The sequence below is a fragment of the Pholis gunnellus genome (genome assembly GCF_910591455.1).
Source record: "Pholis gunnellus genome assembly, chromosome: 12".
NCBI lineage: Eukaryota > Metazoa > Chordata > Actinopteri > Perciformes > Pholidae > Pholis > Pholis gunnellus.
The window spans coordinates 7,183,625-7,201,474 of record NC_136539.1 but is presented as its reverse complement, the minus strand read 5'-3'; the positions used below and the strand labels follow the sequence as shown (position 1 = coordinate 7,201,474).

The 17,850-nt window shown below is 43.2% G+C and overlaps 1 protein-coding gene across 1 annotated transcript in view; it reads right to left on the bottom strand.

The window, feature by feature from the left end:
* tmeff2a (transmembrane protein with EGF-like and two follistatin-like domains 2a) overlaps positions 1-15,543 on the bottom strand; it is a 102,812-nt gene extending 87,269 nt beyond the window's left edge. The window contains exons 1-2 of the mRNA XM_079169858.1: positions 15,238-15,543; positions 2,374-2,483 (exon numbers count right to left, since the gene is read on the bottom strand). Coding sequence (XP_079025984.1) covers positions 2,374-2,483; positions 15,238-15,436 — 309 coding nt within the window. The 5' untranslated portion in view covers positions 15,437-15,543. The remainder of the gene's footprint in view (positions 1-2,373; positions 2,484-15,237) is intronic.
* Positions 15,544-17,850: the final 2,307 nt, after the last annotated feature.

Sequence of the window (17,850 nt, the reverse complement as noted above, 5' to 3'; positions counted from 1 at the left end):
AATGAAATGTGCCATTTACCCTTCGGTGGACAGTTTTAGTTGAAGTGTTTTCACAGCGCCACGGGCGCACATATTTTTAGAACGGTCGGCTCTTCGGGGAATCGGCACCGCGACCTGACATTAACGAAACCAAACTGGGCAACGATAGCTTTTCCCAGCAGCTACTGGGAGATGAATTACAAATAAATGCTGCGTGTTATTAGTCAGGGTAAGGCGTTAGTTGACAAAAAAAAAAAAAAAGCATGCTCATTTACAGGTGAATGAGGGCATGTTGCTTTGTAGCAGTTTGACTCCGGGCTAGTGAGTGGAAGTCTTGGCTCTTTCAAGAGCCAGTGTGAGACGAATCTAATGCATCTTGGCAATGAATAGTGTCCATTGATTCCACCACATCAAACTCACTTCCTCTTCACAGAGCCCCTTGCATGTCCCTTCCTTTGGTTTTTCTTCTTTTTTTTTTGTGTGTGTGTGTGTGCGTGTGTGAGAGTGTGCACATCCAAAGATTCTGTTAGAACAAAGGAAAATCCATCCAAGATGAGAATTTATACAACTTTCATGTCTCCTCCGTCAGTCCTGAGCGAACTGCCGACGGGAGAGAAATCTCGGACCCGCTGATTTGACACGGATTGAGAGTGACTGATTGTTTCAGGGCACGGCGACAGTTGCTAGGCTAGGAAGGTCACGCTTACGTTGACTGATGAACCGTCCGCACGAACAAACAGAAGACGCATAGATGAGCTGACCTCAGACCCGCGGTATTAAGGCAGAAATTGCGACGTGACCTGCACCGTTCTGCCAGCACAGAGAGGCACCTCGCTGCACAGCGCCAGCGGTATCAGTGTGAGATCTCCTGAAGAGGAATGGAGCTGTAATGTCATTTATCTGCAGGCCTCTGTTAACGTTTGCTCTCAGGGAAGTACGGAATTGAGATAAAAGCTGTTGACCAATCGAGTGCCCGCCTGGCTGCGCAGATGACGCGGCGATAAAGGCGACGGATGAGAACACATGCTGCGTCTTCAGATCTCAGCGGCTCCATTCATCTGGGGCCCTGCGTCGCATGCAAGTCGGCAAAGCTTGCAAGCGTTATACCAAAATCAATACTCGGCGGACTGGTTTGCTCCTTTTTTTTTTTTATGATAGGTCTGGTCGTAAAGTTAAGTATGAGTCATTATCAAGAAGAGCATAATCTCCCAGATTTATGCCATTAACGAGGGCCTTTCAGGCTTCGGTCTCGTCAGTGGCAGTCTTGTTTATGAATGTGGAGAGCGTGCAGTGGTCCAGAAGAGTGACATGGGGTTTCACAGGGAGCCATAAACCACTGCCCCCTGGGGCCACTATTGTCCAATCAAGACAATGGACTTCGATCCAGTTGATTATATGGATAACTCTTTGAACTATTGCTTCACTTTAATAATATATCACCTTTCAACTCAACATAATATCTTCCCAGTTCCATTTGTTTTTATTAACATGTGCTGTGTCTGAAGAAGTTCTCTAGGGCACTTTTAAGTTGATACTCAAGTTAACCGTGTGAGCGCTTTCGTGCCTCTTCTCTGTTGTTGATTGTTTTTAGACTACAACAGAGACGATTGGATTTCTTGACAATGATACTGTTCGACTAATTACTGCAGCGACCCAAAACAACTTGCCAGCCCTCCCCCGACTGACCGCCTTGCAGTTACAATTTTTGAAACAATGAGTCCGGCATTTTTAAAACAGAGGTGGACAAAAGCAGGCTTCACATTTCAAGGCAGCAGTCGTCCATTTTGCCGGCTGAAATTACAATTTAATCTGAAGCTAGCTACCTAATTAACGCTCCATGGATTGGTTGAAAATGCTGTCTTCTGCTCGCATGTTCATAATTTCATACTAGGGCTACAAGATACGTAGTTTTTTTCTTTGTAAGTTGATATTGAGATATTGCTATATCAATAAACAGCACGTTAAAATGTTACCATTATTCATTTTTTATTGGTGCCTTGTACTGGTTCCAGACAATGGAGAAATACTCAGCGGGTGTGCCAGTCATGAACATGGCTTTTTTCCATGACCTGTATCCCCACAAACTAATACTGTATAGCTATCAATGAAATGGCCCTGGTAGGAACACTTTAATGTAACAACTGTAGGTTGTTAGCCGGGTACTCATGCTATTGTATCCTATGTTGGAGCAAATAAAACCCTGTTTAATCCATTCATCACATATTTGCTGGTGTTTGCAGAGTATTGTTGTTACTCCAGCTCCATGCATACGGTTGCCAAGCTATGTTTGGACATTCTCCCGTTCGGAGAAGGGTTAAATGAAAACTAGATTAACACCAAATGCACGTCAAAAGGAAAACAAATTATATAAAATAGTAACATCACAGGTCTTACCTTGAAGTCACAAATGCACGTCACCATGTTCCCAATCCGTAGACATTCCCCGTCGAACTTGCATGTGTTGGTGTCGCACAAGAACAGGTCTGTGTCCCGGTCATCAAAACCTGGAGGACCAAAGCCAACAAGAGACATCAGTGACTAAGTGTTTTTTTTTTGTCTGTTAGGCCCTCAAGCAACTCTAACCTGAGCCCGATCTGGGGTCGTCCATAATGAGTGTCCACCATTAGTCATGGCTCCCACAGCACAAGGCCCTCTTTGATCACATGCTGTGCACTTTTAAAAAGACAATGCTAGTACACGTTCTTGTCCTTAGCTGCCAAAATGATGAAACACATGTAAAAGAGACGAGTCTCTGGACTCTACTGGAGGCACGAACAAAATATATTTCTTCATTTGTTGTTGCGATGACGGCGGCGGTGAACAGAGCTTCATATGTCGGCCCACTATCTCGCGTAGGTCTTCACTAAGGGTTGCGCGTGGTGACTGTAGAGGCCATCGCATGTGAGGCCCCATCTAATGGGAGCATCTGCATTCGTCACGCTTCTCTGCTCATTTATTCAGGTTGTTTCTGTGACATTTGTTTGTGTACAACGAGGCTGACTCTGGGGCGTTGTCCCGGAGAGGCAAACCTGGGATATGATCCGATTCAGGCTGCGTTAGGGATCCCAAATGACTCCAACAAAGCATCCTGAATCAAATCAAAGAGTCACATGGGCATGCGACTAGACGGAGCTCGGGGCTATCAGTCTACCTGAACTGATTGCTTGCACAAAAAAAAAACAATAAAAACAACCCCATCTACATGCAGGCTTTTGCATTTCAAAGTACATAGGTCTACATTCACTTGAATTCTAGCTGTCATGGAGCAGAACATATGATGTCATAGCATTATGGTATATCATTGTGGGGACCTTATCATCTCATTAATTTCAAGGTATAAGAAGCAAAGGTTTTACTCCAAGTTTGCCGTACGTATACATTTTAAATTACTGGTGAGAAAGTTAAACTCATTATGATAGGATACTGAACATATTGGCACAGGCCACAGTGGTCCGAATTCATGAGGAGCAAAACATTTCGAGTCACATTATTTTTCATCAAACCCGATGAAGAAAAAATACATGCTCTGCTTATTTTGATGATGAATTACTAATTGCTTGATGGTAACGCAAATGAGTCTGATTACACCATGTTTTGAAATGCAGTGTAGTAAAAAAAAATCTTATTTTTCTGATTCTCCGTTTGTTTGTACTGCTTATGCATTTGGAGGGCTTAGTGTAAAAGTCATTATTATGCATCTAAAATCTGCTTCATCAGCTTTTAGAGACACGAGAGCCTGACTGATATCCCAGTTATATAGGCTTATCACAGATATGCAAAACGAAGTTACGGTACATTCATGAATGATCGGCTCTGCTGTTGGTAGTTAATCCTTGTTTTTTTGTCATGCTAAGATTAACATATTGTTTTTCTAAGTTTTTTGTTTAGCATTTATAGTATTTGATTTCCAGTAACATTAAGCATCATCTTTCATAACAATATAACGGTCTCATTTCAAGCATATTTGCCAAATCCCTTTATGAATGTCTTAATGACAAAGAAATATGAGATATGTAGCTTTCACAAGGGATTATGATGCTGTAAGCCTTGAAAGTCCATTGGTCAAGCTCTAGTCGTCACATTTGGATCAAGTGCATGATGGGAAAAGAAACAGACAGATGAACCTTTAGCTACATGTCTTAAAATTACATATAGAACTTTTACTATGAATGCACATGTTCTTTTTTTCCAAAGCATGATGTTGCTCGCACGAATAAGCAAATTGAATACTGGAATTTGAATCTCAATGTCTGAAGAAATGACAAAGCTGTCTCCCAACCATGCTTGCAAATAAAGCACAACAGGGCGACTGCACTAAAAGAACCCAGAGAACTGTGGGTACTGATACGATGACTGGACAACAATGCAAAACACCTTATGTTGTGTTATCAACTGAAATCTAAGATATATTTTTACTTCAACCGACCCTATACTAAGCCCTTGAGTCATAGCGTAGCTTTCGGCCAGCTCTCGCCAAGGTCACTTTTACACTGTGTTGTGTAAAAGTGATCGAGTTCTATCTTTCTAACTGGTTTTTACTACTGAATCAGATATATCCTCCAAACGCATTTTGTAGATCCTTCTTTCTGCAGGTCATATTTTAATGAAGCATTAAATATGACAAATATTGTAATTTAACAAGAGCCTGAAGTCCAGAATGTGTGGTATAGTTGGAATGTGAAGCGGACGATGTAAAAGAGATACCTATCTTTGACGTTTAACTATGAACAATGTGTGGCTTGTCCCACTATTTGTCTCAGTTCATGCTTTGTAACCTCATGGAAAATTGTTTAAAACTACAACATGCAACATATTTTACCTATGTAAGTCAAGTGAATATGAATTGAAAATGTTGAGGTACAAACATCTCTTAAAAGTAATATAACTAATATTCAGGTTATTCTTTATTAACTAACTTCATTATTTAACCAGACAACTTCAGTATGAACAAAAATCAAACAAAAAATGTACAGTTGTTCTGTATGAGTGATAATCCACTTCATCAAAAAGGGCTTTATAGTTTTAATCCCCAGGAGAGTTCCAGGTGCTATTGGTACAAAACCTCACAAGAGCTGTAATCAAATAAAAAAGTTGAATTTAACACAAAATGAACCCCAATGCCCTGGTAGAAAACAGGCAGATTGTATCACCCCAAAAAGTTCTCAATGTCCTCAGTTTTGGACTCTTTACCATCAACATTATGAGCCGGAGGTTTTATTTTCCATTCATAGACAGTCTTATTATAATGGGCACTTATACTCAGCACCTTCCGTAACCCAACTGTAATAACCGATGCCCCTTTCCACTTCTAAAAGCCCTCCTTGGCATGGAACAACCTATCAGGCGATAATACCCCATGGAAGAGAGGCCCAGTGTTCACAGGGAACCTGTCATTTGCCAGGGTCCTGAATGACCGTAAAGTGCAAGCCCTCTGTGCAAATATACAATCATCGAGCCAAGAACAGTGACATGAGAGGTCTCGACGCTTGGAGTGCATCGACGGAACAAAGCCCTCAGACGGAAGAGGGCCATATTGTACGAGGCAATCTGGAAAGCCACAAAAAAACAAAAAAAACACATGGCACACATGGGAAACTGGCATGGTGACACCCACTGGAGAGAGGCATTGTTATGAGGATCAATCATACTACTGGCCAGGTGTATATAAATGACTAAAATATCACATACTTTTCACACCAGCTGGTAGACTCTTTGTAAAATGGGAAATGTTTTGTTGTGTGTGAAACCACTCCAAGCGACTAATTTGATAGTTTGATATTTTAGCTTTTGTTTTTTTTCAGGGTTCACTGGAGAGCAGGCTATGGAAAACAACAAATGCAAGTTAAAAAAAGAGAGAATGTGGTGCCATGCCATTAAACGTCTTTATCGAGAAACAGACGTGCAGCTTGGACATCGGCAGGAGCCACGAAGCAAGAAGAACACATGTATCGGTGGTAAACAATAATATCGAGGAATTCATTACCGATGGAGTCATCCTCATGAGCAACAGTGCAATCGAGACTTAGAAATAAAAATACACAATTTGACTACACTAGAATTACAAAAAAAAAACAACAACTGTGAACTGTTTACAAGGATGCAAGTGACTCACCAGCTTTTGTTATGGATGTCAAGCCTCTGAATGAAACAAGTACGAAACATAATAGAATAAATGTCCCAGATGATCACCACTCAGAAACATCAGGGCCAACAGGGTTTTGGCTTCAAAGAGAAGTCAGCACAAATCTTAATTAGTTGTATGACAATGATTGCCTAAAAGCGAGTGCAAATATAGATTTACAGTAATGGTACAACCTGAGAGGCAATTTCTCATACTTGTCAGTTAAGGGCTGAGGGAATGCAATATTCTTAAAAAAATGTCGTTACTGTCACAGTAATAAATGACGTACGTTCACCCCGACATGCAAGTTAGTTTTCATCATCCTGGGGACGTTGTCTTTTACCCATGAAACTAATTTAGTCATTGCTACAATCCCTTTTGGGTCTCTCTCAAGTGGCAGCTGTTTTGAATTCTGCAATCTGAGTGCATACGTTAGGAAAACATCAACGCTGCTATTTGCAAGATTTGTGGCAAAAAAAGCAATTTCTTCATGGCATTAAAACATGAACATATGTCATATGCTAAAAATAAGGGCTGTCAGGGAGATTGTTCTGGGGAGTGAGACTTATTGGGTTTGTAATAGCTCAAAGCATAGTTTAAATCCAAACATGATAATCATTTTTTTCTTTTTTTCAAAAGCTTCTTTTTCATATGTCCACATTTACTACTCAAGCTTCTAGGTTTGTCCAACACAAATCGCTTTCTTTGTTGCGCATGTAAAGATACTAACCCTGACAGCACTGCACACCCATCACATTTTCAGAGAGTGTAATGTCAACATCCGCAGCATTTGACAAATAAAAGCATTTACTGGTATTGTTCTGTCTCCTTGGTATCCATTTCTGAGCTGAAATTCAGTTCCGACAACTACAGATTGCCTGTCTAAAAACAGGAAAAAAATAGAGTGCCTGTGTAGTAAAAGAAACGAAACCAGAAGAGTGACAGTAAATGTTCACTTTCCTTCCAACGCTTGGGCTTAGAGCTCCAAAACTTTAACAAATGACTAAACAACATCCTTATGATATGAATTGTCTTTAAAGATGAGCATTTCCAGTTTGCAGAACTATAACCACCCACCGACATGAAACTGTCAGAATCTCGGAGCTAAGTCTTTCTGATGGAAACAATCTTTGGAAGTACGGAATATCAAAGATGTCTTAATAAGGCAATGAATCTTTATTCAATCGTTTAAAATGATGTGAAAAGCTGCACACCGTCATAATTGCTATATACTGAACCCTGATTCAAAATCCTCAGCTTTAAGAGGAACCTTTTGGCAGTGTTGCCAGATTGGGATAGTTTCCACCCATGTGGTTGGCAGCCTGAGGTCATTCATGTGTGGGACGGTAATGTATCGTGGCCTATGTATGTAGGCTATGAAATGTGAAAAAAATATATACATATATGTATAGGCTACACTTCAGTGACATTTTTGTAAGCTGGTTTTCCACCTCGAAAACAGAGAAGCTGGCCGAGACGTCACATAAGGGTTTTAGCAACCAAGCTAAGGGTTAGCAACCAAGCTAAGTTAAAAAATAAGAAATCTGAACCCTAATGCTAGCTGCAACACTGACGAAGTTGAAAATATGTAGCCTATCCATACGCACACGACAGACCACATTCTCATAAGCTTTTTGCAGGACCATGAGCAGGTGGAGAGAAACTGTCGTCAGCTAATAACCTGACGTGTTAGCTGACGATACTTAACACATTAGCGAAAGATACTTTGGACTTCAACTGTGGACTTCATGTCCTGACAGGCAGGAATTTGTGCAGCCTGAACAAATAAATATTTGCCATGACAAAAAACTGCAAAATGCTAATTGAAAATATATTTTATAAAAAAGACCAACTAAAAACCTACTCACACAATGACATCTAATATATTATGTCCTGTCCTAAAGTAAACATTTAGTAATTAGCAGAAAAATCAGTAGTTCCACCAAGAAGTAGCTATTTAATATATTTTTTTAACATATAAAATGAAATGAAAGAGACTCTAAATGTCTAATTAATTGTAACATTTGATATAATATTCATAATGAGCTGTCATTGTTTACATGTGGTACCAGGTGTAGTGTTACTTGTTTGTTTTTCGTCTTTTTACGTTATCTGAACTTTTTGCCATTGCATGATTCCTGCTCATGTACTTTTTTGAAAAACTAAAAGTATACACATAATCAAACGAAATCTGTCTCTCTAATAGGGCTGCAACAACGAATCGATAAAATCGATACAAATCGATTATTAAAAGAGTTGCCAACGAATTTCATTATCGATTCGTTGTGTCGGCGATTATTACGCCACGTGGCGGAGATGTTTGAGTGTTCACAGCAGCAGAAATAATGGAACGGGACTCCGGTTCTGTAGCTGACGCTGACCGGCGTATAAACGTTGCCATGACAACACCGGAAGTTGATTTACGCGATTTGTATTATTTTCGCGTCATTCGCGCCGCCGCCGCCGGGGACCTCGCGTTTGGTCGCGATCGCCGGGGACCTCTTCACCGCGTTTGGTGTTCACACACCAAAGGCGATGAACGCGGCCGGTATCTCCGGGGACTATTTGTGTTCATTCGCGTGCATCGCGCTGGACCACCGGAGAGGGGGCGTGGCTTATCGGCCTGAAAGCTGTTCACTGATGGATCAGCGCGTGTCTACCCGCTGAACCCCACTCCTGATATTAGTCCATTTATTTTTTTAAATAATGACTTTAACAGCTCAGGGATGTTCGAGCAACCTGTTTGTGCACGTTGTGAAGATGTGTTGCTCTGTGAATATGCACTGTCAGTTCAGGGTTGGAAATTAATGCTTTTTTGTTTTTTTTTATCCGATTCATCGATTAATCAAACAAATAATCGACAGATTAATCGATTATTAAAATAATCGTTAGTTGCAGCCCTACTCTCTAATACTAACTTCTTCCACACAATGTTATTGGGTGCCGGTTGATGCGGGTTCTGTGCACAGCCCAAGTTGCTCATGTCAGAGGCCTGGAAAACGTACACTTCCTGCTGCCACCCTGCCGTTCCAGGAGGAGATTACAGTGAGCTGAATAATTAACGAAAACAAGCTGGCAAACATCAAATATTGAAAAGGTAATGTTTATATGCTAACGATTAAGATGGCAAGCCAAGCACTTACTTGTCTAAAAGAGAGAGCTTGTCAGCCAAATGCATCTCCTCCTACCTACCTGGAATTTTCGCAACACTAAGAAGAACAAGGAGTCCTTCCCCCCTGTTTTAAGCATTGTTCTGATCAATAATTAAGTAGACTAAATTAATAATGAAGGCTGAACAACCACAGCGGTGAGACATCCTTTTCCTGACCTCTCTAATGCTAGGGGGCCTTTTTTGTTCTATAACTTTGCAACAGGTTTTGAAATGTTTGCCATGGAGAGAGTTATATTTCAGCCCTCGTTACATTATTAAAAAAGCATTAGAAGACCCCAAATAGTCATCAGAATGGCTACTTTAATTACAGTCTGAAATGTAAGGCATTTTCAGGTAAGCAACTCCCTCAAAACAGCCAGTTGCTATTTAGTAACTTTTTGATGAGACCTCCCTTTCACTGCCATGTCTTATTCGATTACACGGCTTTCTGCTGTTGTTTCCTCTCAGAGGTGTGGACCTACATGCAAGGGAGGCACTTTTGACCTCCGTGTTGACAAATCTTGGAAGCAGATGGCCGACTCTCCCCAGACTACTGGTAATTCTCTCCACTTGATGGGATTTACAGGCGGCTTTGCATATTCTGCACTCACCCCTTGTCACTTCAAATATCAAAGCATCGCATGGCCTTTCCAGAGTGAACAATAGCAGGACGGTTCAGTGAAGAAGGGATTGTGGCCCCAGCTTGGAAATTCTTCCACAGGAGATGTTTGTTAATTCATGGGGTAAATACGTTTTGGGTAGACATTCATGCAGTACCGCCATTACAATACTACAACTTATGCAGCTATTTTAATTGTGATAATAACAAAAAACGGAATTGGACTCACTGAAACTGGCACATCGGCATTCAGCGAGAGATGAAAATTAAAATTCTCCGCCTCAACTTGTTTTTTGATTTGGATGAACAAAATGGCAAAAAAAGACATGAGCTGATTTTTGGCCAAAGTCTGCAAGTGCACCTATTAAAGATAACAGCCTTAGCTCATTTATCTAAAGTGGTACAAGCCAAAAATGACAAGGCAAACTGCCACCCATGGGTTGACTGTGATAAGTACACAAAATGTTGAAAACACAGTCAACTGTGCTGGATGGATATTAAAAAACAGTCCAATTTGTTTGAAAAGAATTGGCTTTCCATCTTCATTTGCATGTATAGAAACATTGCAAACATGGAGCATTTTGGGGGTTCTTCGCTACAGGGCACCTTGGCAGTGCCCAGGAGGCAAACTAGCACCTCTTCATCTACTAGTCCACACTCCGTACTTGGTCTGTGACTTGAACCAGAAAACCTTTCAGTTCCCAAGCAACAGCAGAAAGCTTTGATAAACCGAATGACACATTTTGCAACTAACTAGTGGACCTGGCGGAACATTTAGCAGCTGAAGAGACAGATGTTTCCCTTATGAATAGGTTGAGACCAAAACAGAGATAAAGACTATATTGAACTTTTATTTGCCAGGTAAAGCTTGTTTCTGCTGCCCCCGAGTAGCCAAAAAATAAGTTAATATAGGTTTAATGCTGCTATTTATCTGTCTCAAAAGTTTTGTATTAGTAATGTAAAATGGTGAAATCATAAATGGACTGCATGTAGCACCTTTCTACCTTAAAGGACAGAGGCAATTTGCTTCTCATTCACCCATTGACACACACATTCATACACCAACGGTGGCTGGGCTGCCATCGCGAGCAGGCTGTTCTCATATCAAACGTAAAAAAAGTAATCCACTGTAATCCGTATACATCCCACGAAATTAATTTGTAGTAATCCACGTGAAAGTTAACCAGGAAGTATTAAGAGCATAGGAAAGAGATTGCGGTGGAAGGACCTGCCAAAAAGACCAGACATTCACCCAGGAGGCCGCTGTTTGTGGTCCGTGTGAAACCAGAGGTCAACATTGATTTATTTGTCACGTAACAGCCGTACTTTAGTAACGCCACTTCTGTAGTTATCTTAACCCAAACCACGACCTTTTCCTACACATGAGTAGATTTGTTGACCAGGTTGTTCCCTGTGATGACGGAAGTTGTATTTGGAAAGACCTAATGCATGCACTGTCTACTGTAGGATAGATTCTGCATTCACATCTATGTAGAATCTGTATGCAACAGGACCATGTGAAGCGTTCTAGTTTACGTTTGTAGTCCGAGTAGTAATGACTAATCACGTTAAAAAAAGGCAGAACGCAATGGCCAAAATGTAATCTGGGAACCCACCGGCTATCGTCTGACGATGATTTTTATTTTTATTGGTTAAACATTAGCTTGTAAACTGGCTGCTTGTGAAACAATCCGGTCGCACACTTCGTCTCTCAACTCCAACTCTGATCTTGCATCTTACGCTGCTAATCTGACTGTAAACAATGGAGAAAAAAACAGAAAAGGAAGTTTTGACCCGGATATCCGCTGGCTACACCAGATTCCAGGAAATATAGCCGCTTGCCGCCACAAAATGCACAAAAAATGGGGAATAGCTATTCGTAGGATATCATACAAACCGTTATATGAGCATATGATGTCAGGAGCCACTTGAGGTTCAGTGTCTTGCTCAAGGACACTTCGACATGCAGAGGGATTGTACCGTCAACTATGTGATTAAAGAACAAGCCGCTCCACCTCCTCAGCAACAGCAACACTATGTCGTAATTAAAGCCACGGTATACCCCCCCCCCCCCAGCGTAAGGTATTTCTGTATCCAAATGTTCATCCTACAGCCTGAAAAGTAGCACATCTTACTTGTTAATTTATGATGTAGCAGGTGTAGGAGGTATGAAGGTATGAGGTAATCCTTTCCTGCCTACAAATATTTTGAACAACGCACCTACCGAGATACAATCTGCCTTTTTTCACACTGGTCCCAGTAGAAAAGCACAAGTGTTACTGAATATCTGGTTACTGAGTATCCAAGTAAATGACAGTGTGACAGTAAGCCAGCATGCACAACACCTGAAACTAAAGCAGCTAAATGGAAGTCAGCCCTCATTAATTTGATTTGTGTCAACTTGTCTTCAGTGAAAAGGGGCTAAAAGCTCATAGAAGTTCATTTATTAAAAAAGGCAGAAAATTGTCAAATTAACACTTTTTCTATTATATTAGTGGGGCGACTGGCTGAGTGGAGAGCAGGGCCGTCTTTCAATCAAAGGGTTGGTGGTTCAAACCCTGGCTCTGGCTCCGGCACCACTAGTTGCAAGTCGATGTGTCCTATATCCAACACGTTCTCACTCCCGACCCGTCAATTAACAACTCTCGGTCGTCGGCTCCAGCGTGCGTCAGTTTTGGATGCGTCAGGGACGCCATGTCAGTTTCCACTTGTTACATGCACAGTGTCTTCTCATAATAAACTTCCGTCTGTACAGGAAGTGAGGTTCAAGTCAACGAAACCACTTAGTTCGATTTAGGAAAAAGAGCATGTTGACGTTAACTTGACTCACCTGAGGGTGAACAAAAGAGTCACGTGACTAGCAACACACTTGAGTCACATAATTAGCAACACACAAAAAAAACGACGCAAGTGGGTTTACGTAGGAGTTAGTTGAAAGCGCGTTGCGCCGAGGGGCACCGACCAAGTGTCTGTATTTGACGAGTTGAGAGCGACACATTGAGCCTAGTGCATCTTCACACACTACAGTACATGTATCCCAATGACGCACTGGGTTTCACCACAGGCAATCTCAAGACCAAGCCATCACTGCACTCACAATAGAACAAAGACGAACTCAGTGTCAAGACCATTTAGGGATCCTCTGTTCTGCCTGAGAGAAGCCTTCGATGGCAGTTGTTCATGGCCAACCACAGATGCAAACCAAACAGAATGACAATCTTTGTTTTTTTTCCTCCCCTCTGTTTTATTGCACGGAACAGAATCTCATTCAGCACTGGTTTAAAGGCAGCACAGCTGAATTTGCTACCTTATTCCCATTTTTTCTCACACTACTGCCCGTAATTATCTGTGTCTTTGCACTGAGGTGACACTAAACTCATCACCAAACAGTTTTTTCCAGCCTGCCTCATTCTCCACGGAGCTGAAAACTGTCACACGTAGTGCTGTTGTTAAAGTGCATGATGTCCAGGAAGGGAGTGGATAATGAAGCCCTGTGCAATTACTGCCTGTTTTCTTTTTTTGTATTATTATGATCATTAGTGAAAGGGCTTTCTCTTTTTCACGATGGATCACGTGTCACTTTTTCCGTCTTATTAATTCTAATTGATGCTGGGTGCAAGAGTGTATGCTTTATTCTCAGTAGAATATATATACAGTATATGCACTTAAGCCTCCTCAAGGCGTGTGGGATAAAAGCCTTGAAACACATATGAGAGTGTATCAGGAAGTAAAGAGGTGGGCAAGTGTGCATTTGGACAGGATGTGTACCATTATCGGCCGTCACGGGGCAAATCATCACCACCATCAACAGCAGCGCAAAATGAGCCTCCAATATAAAACAATACATATAGTGTGGAGAATCTCAATACACAGACTAGGGCGAACCACTGCTAAGGACAATATATTTGTTAAGAAAAGGTAATCTAATTCATCACTGGATTCTGAGGGGAAAACGGTGCCTTTAAACTAAAGGAGAAGAAAAAACAGCAATATGAGAACTAGACTCCAAAGCTTCATTTTTAAAGAATTTAAATATCAAAGATGCTTACAATGATAACAGCAATCTTCAAAATGTTACTAATCAGCATCATCTTAATTAGCCTACTATCACGATCAAATTCATAAAATTAAAAAAAAACTTGAATATCCAAATGAGGTCCCTGTATCTTCTGACGGGGAATTGTATCTGACAGTAAATGTATATATGATTTCAAATCTGTGGCCAGCCATCCTGTCACAGAATACCCATATGACGTGTGTTATTTATCAGGGAAATATTTGGCCCCTCTCTTCATATCAACATCCAAGTATTCAGGCTGCGAACGGCCGGTGGACTCCGTATTGATGCGTGGCTGTTATGAGCTATTGTATCAATACTGCCACTGCCCGTGAGTGTGTGGAATCGGCTCGGAGCTATTTTAAGGGTTCAGACTTTGGACAGGCGACTGGGGAAATATATGGCGGCACAGTCGGCTGATTTACAAAGGGGAGGCGAGGCGCTGTGCTCTGCAGCCCGGTCCGCTTCTTTTCTTTTCTTTTCTTTTTTTATCGCTCTGAGCAAACCCATGGAGAGAAAACAAGTTTACAGCTCGGTGGCCTGTAAAAAAGAAACGACTGCACGCGTATTTAAAGTGACACTTGATGAAACGATGCCAAGAATGCGTCGATTGAACTAGATTCATCATTTTCTCGGTGCGATTTATTCCCAGAAATGTGTATGTGTGTGTGGGGGATTAAACTGAAACTGAGCTGCAAACATCAAGTTACACGGCGACTGCATGAAGTGGCCGATTTGGACTTCACGTATCTGTATCATATAACTAACAGTGTTGATATTATTCTTATTATTGTGGCGCGCGCGTCGCGTTATTCTGGCGACGATTCTTCCCGAAGCCTTCTCTCCGCGCTGCTTCCCGTTAAAACGATCAGCCGCTGCTTTCACTTTGCCTCCTCGGATCGACATCGTTGATCCCCCTTTCTTTTTCTTTTTTCCCCCCTGGTAGGTGATTTATTTTTTCTAACATGAATGCCTCGCTGTCATATGCTCCCAGACAAACTCTATGCAAGGCTAAATGCACATCAAGCAACCCCCTCACCCCCCAAAAAACAACAACTCTGCATCCTCTCATCGCGGGGCTTTGCGGTGTTAAGAATCTGCAGCTATGCTCCACACAACCATGGTTTGCTGGATGCAAACACACAAACACACACTCTCTCACACACACACAGCCACAATAATGAGAGCGAGTCTCTAAACTTTGATTCGGTCCTCTATAATGAAGCTGCGTGGTGGTCTACGGGTCGTGCATGCTGCACATCGGACACCTGGTGAAGCACAAACTCCTTTCAAATGGAAGTGACTCTCACCGGAGCAGTTCCAGCCGGTTGGCGTCTGGCAGTCGCTGAGGGACGAGGGGAAGGCGCGCAGCTGCTCCACAGGTAAAGTGGCGAGGAACGAGACGAGGGTGATCCTGAGCCAGCCTCCCGCCGTCCCGCCCCGCTGGCGCAGCCGCCGGGGCTCCTCGAGCGGTGCCCGCGCCGCCGCCGCCGCCGCGGAGGGACCCATGTCTCACTGGCCCCGACAGCACGGGCGAGGTGGGGAAGAGACGCAGACTCGCACCGACAACTCCAATCCCGGCAGGTTCAGCGGCGCGCCTAGAGACCGCGAGCGGACCATTTTCCGTGCGAGACCGCGCGCCCCATGTAGCAGTGCCCCGGTGGTAGTCTGACCAAAAAAAATTGGGTTCCGCCCGATCCAGGGGAGGCTGCCGCAATAAGAGGAGGACCTGGTGGGTGGTGGAGGGGGGGGGGGGGGGGGGGGGGGGGGGGGGGAGTGGGGGAGTAGGGTGTGCGGGGGGGTGCGGGTGAACTGCCGAGGACTGGTGAGCGATGGAGGAGGTATAGTGTGAGGGATGGAGGCGGGTGGAAAAAGTTAGCCAGGCGGGCAAGACGACTTGCGAGAAGGGAAGGATGCTCGAGGATGAGGAGAAGGGGAAGAAAGATGAGAAAGAAAAGAAAAAAGAGGGAGGGGGGTGATCCGAAAAAACTGTGAAACCGAGAGGATGGAGCCAGAGTATCCCACGGACAGCGGTGTGGAGACGACGATTGTTGTGTGATAGTATCCACGGGTGAAACGAGCAGCTCTCCTGCACGAGCGCAGCGGTCCTCCCGTTTACTTTGTAGGCTATGTGCGGTGCGTTCAGAGTCGCAGCGAGTTGGTGCCTCTCTCTCTCTCTCTCTCTCTCTCTCTCTCCCCTTATGTCCACCTCTCTCTCTCTCTCCCTCACCAGCAGCTGGTTCCTACAGTGGTTATGATCACGTGGAGTGTGATGCAAAGGAGGGAGGGGGGTGCTCCTCCAGTAATAATTGGAATATCGTACTGGTGGAGGCAAAGGAGAGGGAGAGAATGAGAGAGATAGGGTAAAAGAAAAAAAAAAATAGAAGGAAAAAAGTCAGAGTGCTCCAGGTGTAACCCTATCAGTTGGTGGTGCCTACACCATGGATAGGACTAAAAGGGCGAGGATGCACTGCCTTTATAATTGGCCGGGAGCATTTTTTAAAAAGTCTGCGGGAATCGATTCGTCCAGCTTGGCTTCGGATAATTGCTCCGCTTTGAAACGACACGGACGCTATTCCTGGGTCTCTGCCTCCAGGCAATCCAGAGAGACCTCAATATTATTCATATTTCGGACATAACCTACTGCTTTCACGCGGGGCAGGATGCGGCCAGTAATTGACACGCTTTCGGCCATGAAAGGCCTCCAAAGTGTGCAGCATCTGCGCGAGCTAAAAAAAGGGGCCAAGACCAACACAAGGTTGAGAACACTCACCCTCTTTGAACCAAGGAAATTGGAAGCCATGCGCATGGAAAAGCCCTATAGGAAAAACAAAGGGGCTGCTGTTGGTGCCTGTCACGACTATGAAGATACTTGACCTCATGATTATAAGGAGGCAGCGCTGCAGCTGCCTGACAACAAATAATCCTTTTTTATTGCCTTTCACTGAATTAAAGCTCATTACTTGGGGATATCCACCGTTTGTCTCTGCCGAGGGGGTTCGTGACACACGTGTTCCATCAGCTGCAGCAACAGCAACAAGACGCATATAATCACACACACCTGCACGCTAGAGGTCTTCTGTGGCATCACAATGAAGAAAACAATATGGATTTGTTCTCACACACACACAGAGAGAGGTGGATGGGACCCAGAGGTGCACTAGGACACATCTGGGATGTTGGTAATAATGACTACTACATCTGAAGCTCTGGCTGAACAGCAGGGGGAGCAGAGTTGAAAGTCAAAAGTCTGGGATGCATATTTTATCATTTTCAGAATCAGATCATTTATATCATATATAATTTATGTAGTTTATATTTGATGATCAGTGTGTTTTCTTGCCAGACGCCAAAACTGTCGCTGAGGACAGCGAGCCGACTGAGGAGCTCCACGGCTCGACGCAAGTGGGAAGCGCTTCTCCGGGAAAAACACGGCGCTTCCGTATCCAGTGTGAATCTGGTGATACAGGAGGTGAGACTAAATTTGGCCATGGAGCGCCAGGTGAATACTGATGTTGCTTATGAGTGTGCAGGATGTTTAAACCTGCATTGACAGATTTTTATTTTTTGTCCACTTGGGGGCAGCGGATGTAAGCTGTAAACACAACACTCACATATTATTGCCTTTTCTACAGTCGTTGCAAACTCATGAGTGGCTTTTTTACTCATCCAGCAGATACGCACATTCATTCATGAGTCGTGTTTCTGCATACCTGATGAATGTGAGTCTCTACCAACTCCTGAGATAAAATATCTCGCAGAAAGTTGAACCTGTTAGATCTGTTTTCCACCAGCCGCCAGCTTAGACATCTCAGAGCGGTGCTCTCTGGCTGTATGGGTTGCAGCTGCCGCGGCAGTGGGTCGATCACATGTCGCATTAAACACATGCGTTGATGGGCTGCCAGTGTTGTAAGTGGGCATTG